The sequence below is a fragment of the Notamacropus eugenii genome, chromosome X (assembly GCF_028372415.1).
Source record: "Notamacropus eugenii isolate mMacEug1 chromosome X, mMacEug1.pri_v2, whole genome shotgun sequence".
Classification (NCBI taxonomy): Eukaryota; Metazoa; Chordata; class Mammalia; order Diprotodontia; family Macropodidae; genus Notamacropus; species Notamacropus eugenii.
This window is the reverse complement of record NC_092879.1, coordinates 102,602,861-102,621,550: the sequence shown is the minus strand read 5'-3', so window position 1 is coordinate 102,621,550 and position 18,690 is coordinate 102,602,861. Positions and strand designations below refer to the sequence as shown.

Here is an 18,690-nt window from a genome sequence, read left to right as displayed (position 1 = left end):
GGGGGGGGGGGGGGGGGGGGGAAGAGTTCCTAGAAATTGGAACCACTCTCAAAATGAACATGCTGCTGTGTGGAGCTTGGGCGTTCCTCCTACTCCTTGGTCTTCCAAAGCTGGAAGACCAGTTTTCAAACAAGTCAGAAAGCATTTCTTAGGCACCAACTGTGTGCTAAGTGCTGGAATACAAAGAAAAACCTTGCAACTCACTTCCAACTTGGTTCATCTCAATCCCACAAGCACTGAGGAGTGAGAGACCAGAAGTAGAGGACCTAGCCACAAGCAAGTTTTGCTTTGCTTTATTATTACTGAGAACACAGACTGTCCATCCAAGGAAGGGAAAGCCCATTACCTGGTTAAGTCTACCAGGCAGCTTTCAGGGTCTACACTGGGAGACTAATGTGAAGAAGGGAGGAGAGAACTCCACGTTTGGGGGAAGATGTGGGAAGGGCTGGCAGGTCCATGAGCCTGGAAAGGCAGGTGAAAGGAATACTGTAGAGGCCTTTAAATGCCAGGCTGAGCACCTTGGAGTCGATCCTAGAAGGAAGAGGGAGTCACTGAATGTCTTTGAGTCCAGGTGGGACACAGACAAATCTGTCCCTGTGGAAGATGACTTTGGTAACTGGAGAATGGAGTGGACAAAGAAGAAACACATTTTGAGGTTACTTTCGTTGAGGTGAGAGCTGATTAGGGAGGGGAAGAGGACAAGATCAGGCTGGAGGCCACGGGAGTGAGGAGAAGGTAGGTGGGGTAAGGGGAGACATCGGCTTGTTGTTCCATCACAGCACTGCTCCTTCTGGCTGACCCCAGTTCTGAGCAGGTGTTACCTCGAGGCCCTCGAGGGTGGCAGAGGTGAACAAAGGCACACGTCATCTCTTCATGTCTTCATTCCCCTCTCCCTCCCCCAGCTCCTGTGAAGCAAAGTCTATGTCTATCCCTTCAATTTTGGGAGGCCATTACTGTCCCCATTTTACAAATTAGGAAATGGAGGCCCAAAGAGGTTGGGTGACTTGCTGAAGATCACAGGATACTGGTAAATGTCAATGGTATCAAGTACAGACTCCACACGGACTGGGGCCCCTTTGGGTGCTCTAGGCCAGTTTCATAGCTGTGCAGGGAAGATGCTCCTGGAGCACACCTGGAAGGGCCAGGCTCTCACTTCTTTTTTCTCTGGATGACAATCCAGCCATCTTCAGCAGCTTCATGCCCAAGGGAGGCCAGGCTAGTGGCAGATGATGGACCAGTCTGGGCACCACAGGGTAGGGCAGGGGTCTCCCTGCTGTCAGTCACCTGGAGGGAAACAAAGGAGAGAGGCTTATGGTGAGACATCAATAAGCTGGTACCTGCCCGTGTATACTGGTCATGTGACAGAGGACCACTCCTTTCTGGTGATTCACATGGTGACAAATGATATTGCAAGGAGGGAGAAGCCTAGAGGCTTTAGGGCTACAGGGGCTGTTCCCATCAGTACTGAGGAGAGAAGGGGGAAAAACAAACTGGGGCAAGTGAGCAGCTTTCAATTTCTGGCCCATAGCTTAAAAACAGGCTCAAGAGTGTGGCGTACAAGGGCTGAAGCATGCAAATCTCATTTTAAAACAATTCTCAATTCAAAAAGAGAGCAAACCCTCTGCCCACACAGCTCCAGTAAGACATGTCCGTGGAAGATAAAATCCACAGAAGAAGCCATGTCCCCAGTTTTCAAGAAAGAAAGGCACAAAGTTGGGGTCATGAGCAAGAGGGGTGGAAGTGGGGACCTTACCACAAGGAAACCACTCTGACCTCATGCCCATCACTGAATAGAACTGGTAGAATGGAACCCAGGATGGCTGTATCTGTTTTCCATCCCTCCGTCCATCATCCCAGCCACCCATCTGTCTAGTGAGGAGGAAGGGAAAAAAGGGAATAGACAAAGTAAGGGAAGGAAGCAAAAGAGGGTGAGAGAGAAGAAGGAGAAAGCGAGCCTAAGTGAGCTCTGGACAGACACAGGATAGTGGGGGTGGGGGGAGGAGTACAATATTTATGAAGATCTCAGGCAAGAAATCCTGCAAGAAAACATTTGGATGCAGAACACCAAAGCATTGTGGGAGCAGAATATGGCCTCCTTGCTGAGGAGAAAAGGCCTCTGAGGTCTGGTGCAGGGAACACCTGCCATCAGCTGAACACCTTCAAAGCAAAGGAGCCCCAGCTTGGTAATCACTTCCAAAGGAAGAGGAAATGATGAGGGCAACTACTGTTACAGATGTGCTTTTAACCCAAAGGATAAACTGGCTGAAGTAAAAATGATGGAAACCAAGTGAGCACTTCATCCATTCTTAGAGCTTGCTGTGCGGCTGACCGGCACCTGACTACAGGAGAACAGATTTCCAAGGGGAGGAGATAATCTAAAGTAAAATAATGCTCTGGAAATCTGCTTCTTAGAGATGGGAATTAGCAGCTCTGATAATGAAAACTCTCTAAAGAGACAGATTGGAGGCCCAAGGAACTCAGCAAATGACATAAAAATTAGAGATGACAATATCAAGGCCAAGCATTCAGGATGAACTCCAAAGTACACCCAATGCCCAGCGTCCAAAAAAGCTCAGAATGACTTGAACTTGGCAAAAGTCAGGGAGAGAAAATTAGAGGGATGTGGGGGGATGGATTTGATAGGGAAATTCCACCATAAGGAAAGAAGCCTTTATGAAAGGCCCATTGTGCTTGGAGCGCTGTGCTAAGCAATGTTTACAAACACCTTGTTTGATTCTCACAACAACCCAGTGAGGTAGCTGCTCTTTTTTACATCTGAGGACTCGGGAGCCAAGTGCATTCAGCGGCTAACAGTGACTTGGCCAGCTGGCGTCTAAGGCCGGATTGGCTCTCTCTGATCAGAGCTGTCTAATAACAAATGATGGCAACAAGGCAGGACTTAACCCAACTTAGATTTGGTTGGTGTCTTTAGCTAAGTAAAATGCCATTTGGGCCAGAAACTAAAATGGCTACCAGGGAGTGGGCACCCAAGACAAACAGAGCTCATGCTAACTGGGCTTCTCTACATAGCTGAGCCATGAAGAAGGGCCATGAACTGGTGCCTGCAAGCAGATCCGGAGCAATGGCTGAAGCACCAGGAGACCACTGAAAGGCCCACCTTTCAAAAGAGGCTAAAAAACAAATCAACAAGTTTGAGCTGAACTCCTGGCAAAATTGTAGAATGTCTTCAAAGGCTTATTAGGATTACTGACAATCTAGAGCAGGAAGTGCTGATCAGAAAGGGACAAGTTATGGAGGTGGAGCCTCAGTGGCAGAGCTCTACCCCTCCAATGCTTCTTCAAAGATCTAGAAAATGCCCCAATGAGTCTAGAGTGGGCAAACCAACAAAAAAGCCAAATCTCAGCAAGTCATTTTTCCAGTCCAGATCGGCTTATGGACACAGAATGTCTGTAGACGCTGAGGGCCTGGAATAGCAGGATGTTCAGTATGTCAAGAAAACAGTAGTGGGAACTTAGAGCACACTAAGATCAGTTCAGGGTTTCCTCCAGATGTTTGCAGAGTCCTACCTTAACATAAAGAACAAGTTATGACTAGCTACCCTTACTGCTTTTGTGCCAAAATTGTGAAATTGGTAGATCGCAGGAATCCTGCAGATTGAGTTTCCTGAGATTTTCTGAAGGCATTTGACCAAGTACTATTCTTGCAGAAGAGATGGAGAAATGCTCACTGGATAAAAGAACAGCTAGGTGAATTTAGAAATTGCCACCTATGTGAGCGACCCTGGGCAAGTCACAGCCTCTCCACCTCAGTTTCCTTACATGTAAAACTGGGACAGTAATAGCACCTGCCTCACTGTTTGGTTGCATGGCACAAGTTAAACCATTATATAAATGGAGGCTGTTGTTAGTTGCAGTCAATTTGGTGGGAGGAGATTCTTAAGGATATTCTGGGAATTTGCCCTTGCCCTGATGGTGGCTTAATGTGTTTCTCCACAATTTGTCTACATCAGAGGCATCCGGCTCACCCAGAAACAGATTAAAAAGTGATTAAGAAAACGTTTAACAAGTAAAAAACACAATGCAACACTGCTAATGTTAATTTGTAGTTTCCTCAACTTGTGGCAGGGAAACCTTGAACTGGTCTATGAACTGGAATGAACTTTAGAAGTCATCTAGTCTAATCATTTATTTTACAGAAAAGAAAACCACAGAAATGTATACTTACCCAAACTGCAAATGACCAGTTTGGGAGGGAGTCAGGATCAAAAAGATTTAGGGTTAGGGTTAGACTAGAATGATCGGCCCAAGTCAGTAAGAAATATTATGAATTTTATGATCAGGTTGAGGAGAGGTCTCCTCCTGCTTCTGGCCTAGGCAGTCCCCTCTTCCTCACCTCCATTTCCTCATCTCCCCCATCTATTTCTTCCTCCTGGTCTGAGTCATCATTGGTCTGGTTGACTGTCTGGGCCTCCACAGCTTTGACATCCTTCTGCTTCTGGCTCATCTGAGTGATGAACTCTCTCAGCAAGGGTTCTTCACCACTCTGGCAGTATCTGAACATTGTCTGGAGCTGCTGGCTTACCTGGTAGACACCCCCACCACAGGTATACTTATGAGTTTGAATTTATGGTCATGGGCCAGGGGAGAGATGAAAGGAAGAAAATATGACACTCCTAATCAGCCTGCAAAGTAACAAGGAGGCTGGCCAACAGGAGGGTAGCTGGCTTTGAACTCCAGCTCCAAATCCTGTTAGTTCCAAATGGGGGGGAGGGGGGATATGCTGGAAGGGGTGGTCTCAGCTTGAAGGCAGAGAAGCCTCAAAGGTTGAAGGGAGAGAATTTTACTTGGGAAGCCTTGTTAAGGATGGAAACATGGGGACACCCTGGAGGTAGGATGCTGTTCCAACAGAACTGGATGAGGGTCTAGAGTGGGGCCTTGGGAATGGAGAGGCGAGGGCTGGGGAGGGCAGATCTAGAATCTGGTGCCTTGGGGCACGGGGGGCTGACCTGGGGCAGGCTTCCATCTTCTACCAGAGTATCAAATTCGGTGCTCATGATGTCAGCCAGGAAGTCCTCCACCTCATCCCGCTCTAAATCAGCTGGGAAGGGAGCGATCCCAGCCAAGAGCACTAATTAGAGCCTGCCCAGACGCTCTGGGATCCCGTCCTTGTCCCGCTGGTCCCCCCTCCCGGTACTCCACTCACCGTTCTGGAAGAAATAGTCCCGGACGGCTCCCCCGAGCCACAGGGCCTTCTCACGGCTGTGGGCTCCCCCGAAGCTGTTTTCCACGGCGATCTGGGACAGGAGACATACTGGCAGCGCCCTGCGGGGAACGACGCGGGGGGGGGGGGGGGGCCTCTCTTCCCCCTTCCTCCAGGCGCTCCCTTCCTCCCCTCCCCTCACTTCCGGGGTCCGCTCGCTCCCTCCTTCCTCCCGCCTCGGAGCCGCCTCAGTTTCTTGGTACGGGGAAGGAGCATGCTCGAAGCTCCCTCCCCTGTCCGGCACCCTTACCTGCAGCGCCGGCCAGGCCTCCAGCACTGCCTGAACACCGGCGCCAAACAAGGCCCACGCCTGGTCCGCAGACGCCGCCATGTCCGACCCCACCGCCGCCAGTCCCAAGAGATTGGCCGCTCGGCACAGCACGCAGGGCGGGTCGATGGCGGACGGCCAATCCCGTCCCGCCTTCGCGCCCCGGCGTATCCTCCGCCCTCCTGCGCCTGCGTGCGCATGCGGAATGGGTCCTTCGCCGCCAGTCTTCTCTGAGATTTAGGGCTGCGGCTCCGCCCCCACTCCACCTGCGCTGAGCCGAGCTGAGCCGGGCGGAGCTGGGCCGAACTGATGAGGCCCGGTCCCAGCCTCCCAGTCCATTTTTCTGAGCGTCTTTCTCGCGTTCTCTCGCTTGCATGCGGTCAGTGAGTCAGTAAAAGCATTGATTAAGCGCCTACTGCGTGCCGGGGTAAACTCTGGGGATAGAAGGAGGGGGCCAAAGCTAGCCCCTGCCCTCAAGGAGTTCCCAGTCTAACGAGGGAGAACGGTCCTAGAGTGTCGGCCCGAGAATCTCTAGGTGGGAGAAAGGGGAGCAAATGAGCAGGGGTGAGGAGTCAGGAAGGGCTCCCCGCAAAGCGTTCTGGGAACAGGCCAAAGAGTGTGAAGCTGCTCTGGTTGCTCTGCTTCGGGCTTTCCTGGCGGCGGCTCATCCCCCACCTGCCCCTTCATCTGCCTTTTTCCCTCCGGGGCCCTTTCTCTGTGGATCTCTCTCTCTTTCTTTGTCTCTCTGTCCCCATGCGTCTCTGCTTTTCATTTTCCGGCTCTTGAATCTCTATGGCCGTCTCTTCTTTTCCCGGTCTAACGATTGTCCTTCTGCCCTTTATGGCCGCCTACAATAGATGGCTCTGTGTTATCTCTAATTTACTCCTTACCATCTGGCTTCCAACCTTATCATTCTCTCCAGAGTTAGGAGGGATCTCTCAGTTGCCAAGTCCAGTGGCATTTTCTCAATTCTCAGCAGCCCTGGCCACTGTTATTGGGCACTCTCCTCCTTGATCCTTTCTAGGTTTATGGAACTCCCCTCTCTGTCTCCATTCTCCTCCTCCCTCTCTGACCGCCCCTTCTCTGTCTCCTTTGCTGGATCCTCCTCCTCCTCCTCTAGATCACACCCTCTAACCACAGGCTCTGTCCTGGGCCCCCTTCACTTCCCCTTCCATCCTACATCTCTATGCTGATGGTCAATTCTGCCCCACCCTCTCTGCTGACCTCCAAACTCCTATCTCCAGCTGCCTTTCAGACATCTTGAACTGGATGTCCAGTGGGCACCTTGAACACATGCAAAATGGAACTCTTTTTCTTTTCCCTAATCTGCCCATCCCACCTTCTTTATTACTGTGGAGGGTAATGCCATCCCCTCAGTCTTCTGGGCTGACAACCCAGGTCTCATCCTGAACTCCATTCTCCCTCACCTATCCAAGCTGTTACCAAGGCCTGTCAGTTTTACCTTTGATGTCTGATATCTGCCCCCCTTCTCAGTCTGACCCTGCCCCCACGTTGGTCTTGCCCAGCATCACCTCACACCTTGAACTATTGTAATAGCTGATAGAGTCTGCCTGCCTCAGGTCTTTCCTAAAGTAAGGTCCCCTTTCCCCACATAGTAAACTTCAGTGACTCCCTAGAGCCTCTGGGATCAAATACAAAATGCTCTGTTTGGTTTTCCAGCCTTTCATGCCCTGCCCCCTCCTCCCCTTTTTTCACTCAGCTCCCTGACAGACTGTCTTCCATTCAGTGTTATTGGCCTGACTGTTCCTCAAAGTCCACCTTCCATCTTTCAGCTCTGGACAGTTTCTCTAGTTGTCCCCATGCCTCAAATACTCTTGCTCCTTGTCTGTCTTCCCTGGTCTCCTGGAATCCCAGCTAAATCTCATTTTCTTCTGGAAGCCTCTCCTACCCCCTTCAAATTCGAGGGTCTTGTCTGTCTCAATCATTTTCAATTCATCGTGCAGCTTGTTTGTGTGTGTTTGTTTGCTTGTGGTCTCCCCCAGAGTCCAGGTTTTGCCTCTTTGGGTATCCCCAGTGCTAGCACAGTGCCTGGCCAATAGTAGGTGCTTCATAAATATTCACTGACCAACGGACTGATTTTGTCTTTCTGTGCCACCGTCCCCAGCTCATTTCTCTTTCCATCCCTAGCATGGTCTTTGTATTTGTCCCTTTCCATCATTCCCTCAAGTTGTGTTTCTGTCTGTTCTTTTAAATTAGGACCTGTTCTAACCACCACCACCCCACCCCACCCCAGTAATTGCTTTCTGGCCTATCTCGATGGCAGACTCCCCCCAATAAAAAGTACTTAACAGAAAGCCCGGAAGGTCAACCTGACCATTGCATCTTCTCCATGCTTTACAGTCTAGAGACTGACTCCGGGAAATTCAAACAGCTAACTTGGCAATTTAGGCACAACAACAACTAAGTCTGGCACTTTTGGCCTTTGTTTTGCCATGAGGCCTGGCTCAAATGAACTGATGGTCGAGCTGTCTTGAGATGAGAGCACCCCTTGGACACCTGCACCCACACCAAACTGAGTCTACATCGTAGTCAGGTGTAATGGCTTCCTGGGAATTGTTTGATCTTACATTCCACAGCTAGCTGACAAGCCCACCCCCATCTCCAAAACAAGGATGTCAAATCCCAAAGCTCAGGCGGGGAGACAATGGTAATGCCTACCTTGGCTACTAATCCCTGCCTTGGAGTCCCTACCCCTGAGATGTGAGCCAAAACTGACCAGTCCCACCTGGCAGAGAGGGTGGGCACAATGAGGGACCATGTAGGGAGCACACCACTCTCCCACTAGAAATAGATTTAGGCATTGCTCAAATCTCAGGTGGTTTTAGATGCCCTCAAAGAATTCCCCAAGATTTATTATCTCATTTGAATAACATGTATTGTTTCTGGGCTCCTGATCTTTTTGTCTCTCTGAGATGACCACAGATTTACTCTCAAATCACTCATGTGGAGAATTGTTTGCATCCAAAATGGACAGGAGACCTTGATGGATTCTTCTATTTATTTGGCCTCACTGAGAGACTCTCTCTTGTATCGTGCAGCAGTCCTGGTCCAACCCTATCTGGGAATTTGTCTGTCTCTCAGTTTTTTTTCCCTCTCACACTCCATGTCTGTCTGTCTCAACCTGTTTGTCTCTCTCTCTCTTGTCTCTGGCCTGTGTGTATCCTAATCTGTCCCTCCTTCCCTCTGTTCACCTCAGTGTACCTTTCTGTCCATTTTTGTGTCTGCCTCTGATACTCTTTCCTTCTCCCTCTCCCCCCCAAGCCTGGGTCTATTTTATGTGTATGTCTCTGTGTTCCTGTAGGTGGCTGGGTATGGGTCTCTCTACTCCTCTCTTTCCTTTTTTTGGTCTCCTCTCTCTCCAATGTCATTTAATCAACATCCCCCACACACACACACTATATATCAGGAGAAGGGAAGTGGAAAAAGTGTTTGTATAGGCCTACTATGGCTGAAGCACTGCTCAGTGCTTTGTACAAATAGGACCTCCTTTCACAGAAATGTGTACTGGGCATAGAAATACATCCACACAAAGTCCCTGGGCCCCATTGGCATTGCTCCACTTCAAGCCTCAGTTTCTTCTTTGGAAGTAGCCCCTTTTGACTTTCTGCAATCCTAAGCAGCTTCCCCTGGAAAATGAGGGGGTCTGACTAGGGGGCTGCAGTCACTTTCAGCTCTGGAACTTTCCCCACTCTTTATTTTCCTCTGGAATGTGGCCCTGAGCTATTCTCTACCCATCTGGGCCTTAGTTTTCCTTCTTTCTGTCAAATGCAGGGTCAATTTCATGATCTTCAAGATGCCTTCTAACTTGAAAGCCTGGTGAATTTGCTTTGTTCCAGGAAAGGTAAAGGCATCCCATCATCTGGAGTGTCATAGGGTCAGATCTAAGGGCAGTTACTCTAGCTGCAGCTTGGAGGATGACTGGAGGCAGAGAGACTAGTGAGGTGAGGAAGGAGAGAACCAGGGTGGGGGTATAAGTAGAGAGAAGGGTTTGGATGGGAGACATGCCATAGGCTAGAAATGATTGAATATGTGAACTGAATGAGGAGTCAAGGATGATGCATGCCCCGGGGACTAGAAGAAGGTACCTTCCACAGAAACTGGGAAATTGGGTAGAGATAAAAGTTTCTGAGGAAAGACCAGTTCAGTTTTAGACATGTTGAATTAGAGATGTCCCTGGGACATCCAGTCTGAAATATCCAATAGGTAATGGGGATCGAGTGAGGGAAGATCATGGCCAGCAATGGGCCAGATGTTTAGAAATAGATGTTTAGAACATCTAAACATCTAACAGATGTTTAGAAATAGAAGTATGTTCTCAACACTGCTATTAAATCACTCTACTCTCCTATGGTGCCCTCCCCCCCTTCAGGGTTCCAGAGAAGCTCTAGAAAAAGTGTGAGCCTCCCAGGACTGTCCAAGGACCCTCTTTTAGAATTGGAGATCAGAGTTGTAGGGGAAGGAATTCCTCAGGATCTGGCCCAACCCCTTCCTTGTAGAGTGGGGGAGGGGGACCTGGAAATGCTTCCCTGACACCAAACCTCCCACACAGCAGGGGTCAATGCTTCATGACATTTAATGGAGCAAGGGACAGAAAAAGGGAGTGCCGGAGCCCAAGAGAGATTTCATGGGGGTTCATTCCAGGGCACACATTTTCTCTGTGTCCGTGTTCATTCGAAGGAAATGCTAGCTGCCTCATTGTAGCATCCTTCCCTGCATCTCCAAAAGCATTTTCCAGGACAACATTTTAGATCCCCATTTCTCCCTGCCCCTGCAAATGGCAGATAGAACCAGAGTCTAGAAGGGCCCTCTGTGGCCATTCCAGAACAGGGAGTCTGTCAAACTGGGGGCTTCCTTGCATAGAGGCAGCACATTCTGCTCAGGGACACTGGACAGACTCTAGTTAAGGACTCAATTTGGGGAAGAGTGGGCACCAATTGTTGCATGGTCCTATGTTTGTTCAAATGAACAGGCATATAGGTTTGGGAGGGGCCAAAAAACCTGGGGCCCAGAAAATGGAACTGTCAGTCTAAAATCACACATTTAGTGAGGACTGGAGCTAGGATTTGAAGCCAGAAAAGGAAAAATGTTTACACTACTACTACTATTGCTACTACTACCACCACTGCCATCACCACTGCTACTGCTACTACTACCAGCAGCAGATCCCTTGTCGTTAGCATTGTCAGAACTGAAGTGAGGAATGTAGAGTATTATTGCCCTTTGTCCATCAGGGAACTAGCCAACTGAAGCCCAGGAAGAGGAACTATCTTGCTCCCAGTCCTGTTGCTACATAAGAGGCTGAACTGGAATTTGGCTGACTCCTGGTTCTAGTTCTAGGGTTTCGCCCACAGTATGATGCTACTACTTTAAGGAAATGCCTGGTCCCTGTCCTAGGAGGAATGCAGTCTAGTAGGAAAGATAAGCCAGCATTCAATTAGCAGACCAGTTCAATTAGTCAGAGGCCAAAGAAGAATAATTAGTAACCCTAAGGATTCTAAAGGGGAGGCAGGGGGACTTGTGATTTCCTTGTTATATGGAGATCCCAATGAGGATATTGTCTTAATCATCTGCTTATGGTTTTAGAGTGTTGTGGAGAGACTCTGAGGGGTAAGTGACTTGCCCAAAATGTGCCCAGAGGCTGGATTTGAGGGCAGGTCTTTCGGACTTCCAAGTCAGTTCATCACTCACTATTTACACCACACAGGTCTCTTAATGATCCCAAGATGTGTTTCAGATAGAGTCCAAAATGCCTGGTGCATAGTAGGTGCTTAATAAATTGTATGTTAAGGTGAATTGGGCTTTGAAATGTAGATCATAGGATTTTGGACCAATGTCCAAGTCTGGACCATGGTTCTGATCAGAGCCATGTGAATTCAGGAAATGCTGTGTCAGCATACAGTTTGACCATAACTCAAGGTATAGGACAGCTTGGAGAGGATGCAAAGTCTGCTGACAGAAAAGGATCCAGGGTCCTAAAGATGTTCTATGGAAAGTATTTGAAACACAAGCAAGTACAAGCAGCCAGTCAGACACAAAGAAAAGTCAGGTTTAGATCTCCAGAAGGCTCGTGAATGCCAAGCAGAAACAAAGGTTCTGCTTGGTCCTATGGACAGTAGGGAGCCATAGAGGGTTCCTGAGTTGGGTGGTCATGGTTTACTTGTGGGAAGTGACTCTAATTAAAAAAAGGGGTATTGTGGCACTCGAGTTTCTAGGGAGGGCAAGTTTGCCTGGAGGAGGGGAGGAGGCTAGCTGGGTTGATAAACTGCGTGGGACTGCGAAGAGAGGCCAAGCGGCACCTAAATGAGCCAGAGTGAGCTGCCAAAAGCCTGTGCGCCCCGGCTGGGGGAGGGAAGCTCCCCAATTGGGGTAGGCCCAGGCGCCACTAAGAGTAGGTCTTTCTTAGCCTTCTTCTCCTAATCCCCCCTCCCCCCAATCGCCCATTGTTCTCGCAGGCTGCTGGCGTCAGCGGCGCCTCCCGCGTTTCGAGCGGCCTCAATCCAATCAGGTGAAAGGAGGTGGACGCCGGGGCGGCGCTCGCACGGGGCCACCCCACTGGCACGGGTGGAGAAGGCGGTGGAGGCCAAGGCATCGCAGTGGCGCAGGCGGAGAAGGCGGCGCCTTTACGTCACCGGCACAGCGGGAGGGGCCCGGCGGCGGCACGCGCCTAGCACGTGCCGGGGTGGAACGCCCCGCCCCCCCAGGCGTGACCTAGGCAACTTCGAAGACGCGGTTGCCCCGCCCTTTGTCTATTGTCCCGCCCGCTCCCCAGCCAGTCCTTCTCCGGATTCGCTGCGAGCAGTCAGGCGCCCTTGAGCGGCGCGCACACCGCAGGGTCTCTGGCCGGCCACACGACGACTTCGATGTCCTCGAGCCACGGTGGGCCGTAGGTAATGAGCTTGTGTTCCCCGGGAGGCTGCCTGGTGCGGGTGAGGAGAGGAGGAGGGATGGAGGGAGAAGAGGAAGGGGGGGGGAGGAGAGGGAGGAAGGGGGGGAGGAGAGGGAGGAAGGGGGGGAGGAGAGGGAGGAAGGGGAGAGGACGGAGGGGAAGAGGAGAGGGGGGGAAAGGGAGATTGGGGGGGAAGGGAGAGGAGGGAGGGGAAAGGGACATGGGGGAAAGGTGGGGAGGCACAAGAGAAGGGATGGAGGGAGGGGAAGGGGAGAGGAGGGAGGGGAAGAGGAGATGGGGGAAGAGAGATTGGGGGAAAGGGAGAGGAGGGAGGGGAAGAGGAGAGAACGGAGGGGAAGAGGAGGTGGGGGAAAAGAGAGATTTGGAGGGGAAGGTTAGAGGAGGGAGGGGAAATGGAGATGGGGGAAAAGGTGGGGAGGCACAAGAGAAGGGATGGAGGGAGGGGAAGGGGAGAGGAGGGAGGGGAAGAGGAGATGGGGGAAAGGGAGACTGCGAGAGGAGGGAGAGGAAGGGGAGATAAGGGGGGAAGAGGAGAGGAGGGGAGAAGGGGAAAGGATGGAGGAAAAGAATAGAAGAGGGTGGAAGGAGGAGAGGATGGATAGAGGGGAAAGCAGAGTGTGGAGGCAAAGGAAAAAGTGAAGAGGAAAAGGAGGGCGGAGAAGGAGGGGAAGAAAGGAGAGGGAGAAAGGAGAACGAGAGTAGATAATGGGTAGGGGGAAAGGAGGAAGCTGGCAAAGAGGCTGGGGCTCCTAACCCTAACCCTAAATGCGCTTCTGGGGAATCAGTTTCCCAGAAATGTCCCGGAGCCCGTCAGGGGCTTATCAGTCCTTCCTTATCGCGCACCTGGGGCGGGGGGGAGGGGGGGGGGGAGAGAGAAAAGTGCGTTCGGGTCCATAGCTGCAGCCGAGGGAAGGGGGGATGGGCGCGAGCGGGTGCGCGTGCGCATCGAACGCCAGGCTTCTGTTGCGTCGGCGTTCTTTCCCCTTTGTCGACGCGCGCGCGCACCTGACAGGCCGCGGCTCGAACCCCCAGACCCCGCAGACGGGGTCAGTCCTGGCGCTCGGGCTCCCTGGTCTCCCCGGAGGGCGCTCGGCCGCTCGGTGCGTCTTGCTCCTCCCCCCACCTCCTTCCCCTCTTCCTTCCCCCTCCCCCTCCTTCTCTCTGTGGGCGCAGGCGCGAAGCGACCGGCGGGCGGGGACGCCGGCGCACCGAGCGACGGGGGGGCGGAGCCCTCTCTCGCCCCTCCCTCCCGGCGCCCGGGCCCCTCCACCTCCCGCCGGCGGCCGAGCTCCAGCCTCGCGGCCTCCCCCTGGCGGCCGGCCGTCGGGCCGGGGCGCGCGCGCAGCCGGCAAGGGAGCGAGCGGCTGGGCGGTGGGCGGCCGGTGGTCTTGCAAGCGGACGAGCGGGGGCGGGCGAGCCCTGCCGCCAGGTCGGAGAGGAGCGGAGAGGGCCGGCCGGTGCGAAACTCCCCCTCCCCCTCCCCCTGTCACCCGGGCCGCCTTCGACGCCCCCAGCCTGGCTGGGGGCCGGGGCCGGGGTCGAGCCGAGGGCGGCGCGGAGGAGGAGGCGGGGGGGGGCGGGGGGGGGGCCCTGGCTGCACCCCCCGCCCCCTTCCCCGCCGGGCCGGCCGCCCACCCCCACCCCGGGGCCGCAGGTGAGGGACCGCGCGGAGGGGTAGGGGCAGAAGTCGGGGACCCCCCACTCCAAGGTCTCATACCCCCCATCCCCCGAGCTGGCCGTGGAGTGGGGGGCGGCCGGTGGAGGCTGCGGGGAGAGAGCCTTCGGGCAGGCTGAGGATGCTCGCAGGAGGAAGGGGCAGGAGGGCCCCGGGGCAAGCAGCCGGCACCCCCCCCCAGCTGGAGCCTGGGGATCCCCTGGCACGGGACCCAAGCGGAGCCGGGAAGGGGAGGGAGGCGACAAAGCACTGGGCCAGCTGGGGAGGGGGGAGTGGAGCCCCTGCCCCTCCCCCGTGCAAAGAGACTGGGAAATGGGGGCCAGGGGCTGGGGGGGGGGGGGTCTTTTGTTTCTGGACTGATCGCTCACCTCCTGCTCCCTCCTCTCCCCTTCCCCATTCTCTCCATCTTCCTCCCCTTCCCCCTCCTCTCTGCTAAAATTAGCTGCTTTTCTGGAGTCTGCTCTTTGCTCTGGGGAGCCAGCACCACTGTATACAACGGGCCACTTGACTGATCTTCCCGCCCCGGGCATCTGCTCGTGGGCCCGTGTGCCGGACTTTCTTTTCTACCTGGTTTGTGGACAGCGTGATTTTTTTTCAGGGACCACTTTTGCAAAGCCCCTCGCCTGCTCTGTCTCCCCTCCTTGTTCCCCTCTACTCACTCCTCCTGGAGCCTTTATCATCAGACTCCACTAGAGAAGGGGATCTGGCCGGGACTAGCCTTAGTGGGCTCAGGACTGGGATTCTGGCTTCTAAGGTACACAGGTTGGACTGGGGGCCACGTGAATGGTAGAAAGATCTCCTTTGACTTGAGACTTTAGCTACTGTCAGAGGTGGGAAGCGGAAATATGGGAGGCCAGGTGGTCCACCCTCTGCTATTCCTGGCTATGCTCAGTTACTGAGCTTAACTCACCTAACAGGGCAGTCCTGAAGAAAGCCTGGAACTCTCCAAACTCAACAAAAGCACAGATTTGGAGAGCTGGAAGGGAAGGCCATCAGCAGATCACCCTGCTGCCTCCAAAATGCTGGGGAGGCCCACTGGGATCTGGGATTTTGTGTCCCTGAATTGATTGGGCAGCTGTGCAGTGAGGACAAGTTGACTTGTCCAGCCCACACAGCTGAGGTATGCCAGAAAAGGAACGTGGGCTCCCCAGCTCACCATACAGTCACTACGACTGAGGCATCCCCACTGAGGAAGGACTTGCAAAGCCCTGTAGTAGGAACCTGTGCACCTGTTGGTAGGCTTAGGTGAATATGACCTTCATTTTCCTAGTCCCTTAGCACCTTGGGCAGAGGAGTGGATAACTATGGATATCCTGTTATATAACTGGAGAAACAGAGACTCCAAGAGATTGTAATTGACCCAGCTCCGTGCCCTCAGTCAAGCATCTGAGCCATATTCCCTCCAGTTTGTCCCAGAAACTGCTTCCAGACCTGTTGTTGTTGATGAGGAGGAGGAGGAGGAGTTTCTGACTCTTCCCAGAGCACATTTGGGGTTTTCTCAGCAGAGACACTAGAGGGGGTTGTCATTTCCTTCTCCAGCTCATCATCTTGGGCTGAATTGGCATTGGCAGAAAGCCAGGTGGGGTCTGAAGAGGGGCCATTTCCCATCTGAGTTGAGGGCCCTGCTAGGATTTTTTGATGAATGGAGCCTGATGCTCCCTTGGGTTGTTTCAGTAGTGAGTACACTGCAAACGTGAGGCAGAGAGAACAAAATTTTCTGTTAAATGGAAAAGAGGACTCAGCGCTCTCCTCCTACCACCATGGCTGCTGTCAGCGCTTTCTTGGGAGTTTCAGTCCCTGGGGTGGCTCAAGAGGAAATGCCCAAGAATCTTTCTTCTTGACTGACCTTTTGGCTAAAGAGGGGTAGGGACCATGGAGGATGCAAAGTACTTTTCCTAAAAGCCAACTGCATTATCTGTTGGAAGTGTTGAAGAGGGGATGATGAAAAGTTCTCTTGGGATTTCCACGAAGTCAGGTGAAGCCTGACTTTACTTTGGTTTCCCAAGTAATCACACAGGTTGGAATGTTTGTTTGAAATTGAAAGTATAGATTGTCTGTGACTCTTATGGCTGTTTCAGAAATGAATCTTGGCTGTAGCTCCCAAAGCCCTCCACTGAGAGGGGTATGTAGGTGTAGGTGTTAGCCTCTGAGACTCAAGTGAAAGCCTCAACCCAAATTTGAGATGGCCCCTTCAGAGCCTTTGTGGCAGGCCTCCCAGGGGCTTTGGGCCTCATTGGCCAGATAGGATTTTGGCTTTGAAATAGGAGAAATTTCACTTCTGTCCCTTGGGAGAAATGTCAGTTTGTGGCAGACTTTTTCTTGGTGTGAGGCATCTCTGGAAAGCTACTTAGTGATATGCCCTGAGTACCAAGGGACCTGTAAGAAAACCTCTAGGCCATTTGGCCTCTTTTTGTACTGAAGGAAGAAGGTTTGATTGAGATTTGACTGAGGCCATCTAGGCTAATAAGGAGCAGAATCAGGACTTGAACTCAGATCCTTTAGATGACTCAGCTGGCGGTGGTTTCCCTAGGCTGCATTGACTCTCCTATGCTTGGGCTGTGCTTTCTCTTCCTGTCTGGAGTCTTCGTGCTGTACTCTAAACAGGAAATGATCCCCTTGACCTCAGTGGGCTCCAGGCAGACACCTCTCTGGCGCTAGATGCCCAAGGAGAGCCAGCGTGGCCTTGGCACTAGGGTCAGCGATCCCCAGATGAGAGCAGCTTGGTCAGCTATCAAGCACTTCTCAGTTTGATGGACCCCACTCGTTGTTCTCACCCAGCACTTTTTGTAAGTAGCACCAGCACTCAGTCTCCCACTTCTGACCTCTTGGTATTTATTTTTCAGTAAATTAATTCAACAATTGTTTCTGAAGAAGCTTAGATTTGGAAGGGTGTACCTGTGGTGAGCATGTACCCAGAGAAGGTGGTAGAACAGTTAGGACTTTTTTATGTCCTTAGCCTCCCAGTCGGTCACTTACACAGTTCAGGCCAGGGAAGTCCCTGGAGTATGTTGTGTGTGCATGCATGTGTGCATGTGTGTGTGCAGGTATATGCAAGCGAGTGTGTGTGTGTGTGTGTGTGTGTGTGTGTGTGTGTGTGTGTGCGCACGCATGCGCACACGCTGTTGTGGGAAAGCCACAGTTGGCCTGAGCCCTAGGTGGAACTTTGGAAGATGCTGGGCTGGAGCTCTTGATCCAGCCGAGTTTACCCTGAGACTTGGGCCGGGGCCCTAGTGTGGACAGACTCTTGTGACTGGTGTAGGGACCTCGCTTGCTCTGTCCTTGTGCAACCTGTACTTGGGCCTTTAGAATCTCTTTTGACCCATCCTTCCCCTTCCTTGGCTGCCCTTTCCCAGTTTGCCAGCTGTTTTTTATGTCACAGTCAGCCCCCTCTCCCTGAATTGCAGCCTCAGCTAACAATCTCCAACTTGAATTTCTAGTGGAACCTGTGTGTTTTCAGCTCTCTGCTCAGCCTTGTCTGCCACTCAGGCCACTGTGTGGGCTACTTTATTCAGCCTGTCCCATGCCATTGGCAAGCATCGGGGGCGACCATGTTGTTTGCATCTCCTTCTGCCCGCTGACCAGTAAGAGAATATCTTGGGCTCTGGAGGCTTTGCTTCCTGTTGCTGCCTGTTTGAGCTCTCTGGGTCAGATGCTCTCAATTCAATCCTGCCTACCCTTAACTGGCCATGATGTGGAATTTGTAAGCATCTTTGGCATTTGGTCTTTGCCAAAAAGCTGCAGAATTGAATGACTGCCTTTCGGTTTCGATATCATTGGTGATTTCAAACTAGAAAAGACTTTGGACAGCATCTAGTCCACCCCCTTCATTTGTCAGAGAGGGGAGATGGTCTGCTTCCTCATCATCATCATCATCTCCCATTTTAAGGACTGGAAAGCACTGTGTGGGCATCAGCCCTTCGAGACCTGAATATTAGCCCGATTGTACAGGTGGAGAAACTGAGTCTCAGAAAGCACAAGGTGACTCAGCTGTGTTTTCTGGAGGCCTGTGGGAGGTTCATGAGTCTCTCTGTGGGAGCTAGGGGATGGGCAGTTAAATGAAGAAGGGTGAGGACATTGCTGGGCTACAAGGGGCCAAAAGAGTCAGAAGCAGTTAGATGAGAGGAAAAACTTAGGGGGATCCGAGCCATTTGCCCTGACTCATCGTCTTCATACCATCTTGGGAATCTCCCCAAGAGTTGGAAGAGACGTTACGTTGAGTCCAGTCCCAAGTGAGACCCAGGCAACCAGTCTAAGCTCATATCAGTCTGCTGCCCTGTGGTCATGGGGATGCTCTGGTGAGGTACACCCTTGGACTCGATGGTCTCAGAAACGCGAGTGTGTCCTTCAGGTGTCTCTGCAGCAGAGGGCCCAGTCCGTAGTCAGTGTGGGCACAAACTGGCTGGGTTCAAGGCCTGCCACGTGTAACTGGTTAGCTAACCAGGGGCTGAAGAGTTTGGAGCTGATGGGAGAATAGTGACTCCCTATCTCCCAGGCCTGTGGGAAGAGAGAACTTGGCTAGTGACCTCAGAACAAGGCTGGGGATGTGGGCACTTGTGTTGCACACTTACTCTCTGATTTGTCTGCGGTTTGGAGTGTTTT

At 52.3% G+C, this 18,690-nt stretch overlaps 2 protein-coding genes across 4 annotated transcripts in view; one reads left to right on the top strand and one right to left on the bottom strand.

The window, feature by feature from the left end:
• Positions 1-277: 277 nt before the first annotated feature.
• TSR2 (TSR2 ribosome maturation factor) lies at positions 278-5,663 on the bottom strand. Its single transcript, XM_072626271.1, has 5 exons — positions 5,471-5,663; positions 5,164-5,254; positions 4,967-5,058; positions 4,354-4,542; positions 278-1,284 (listed from the first exon to the last, which is right to left on the bottom strand). Exons 1-5 carry the CDS (start codon positions 5,549-5,551, stop codon positions 1,150-1,152), a joined length of 588 nt encoding a protein of 195 aa, XP_072482372.1. The 5' UTR covers positions 5,552-5,663; the 3' UTR covers positions 278-1,149.
• A 6,617-nt stretch (positions 5,664-12,280) lies between these two features.
• WNK3 (WNK lysine deficient protein kinase 3) overlaps positions 12,281-18,690 on the top strand; it is a 54,216-nt gene continuing 47,806 nt past the window's right edge. For 2 of the 3 annotated variants that reach the window (XM_072626268.1, XM_072626266.1), the window contains exon 1: positions 12,281-12,396. The gene's annotated coding sequence lies outside the window, so the exon portion shown is untranslated. Of the gene's footprint in view, positions 12,397-13,378; positions 13,517-18,690 lie in introns of those variants that run through there. The other variant, XM_072626267.1, reaches the window with a different exon arrangement.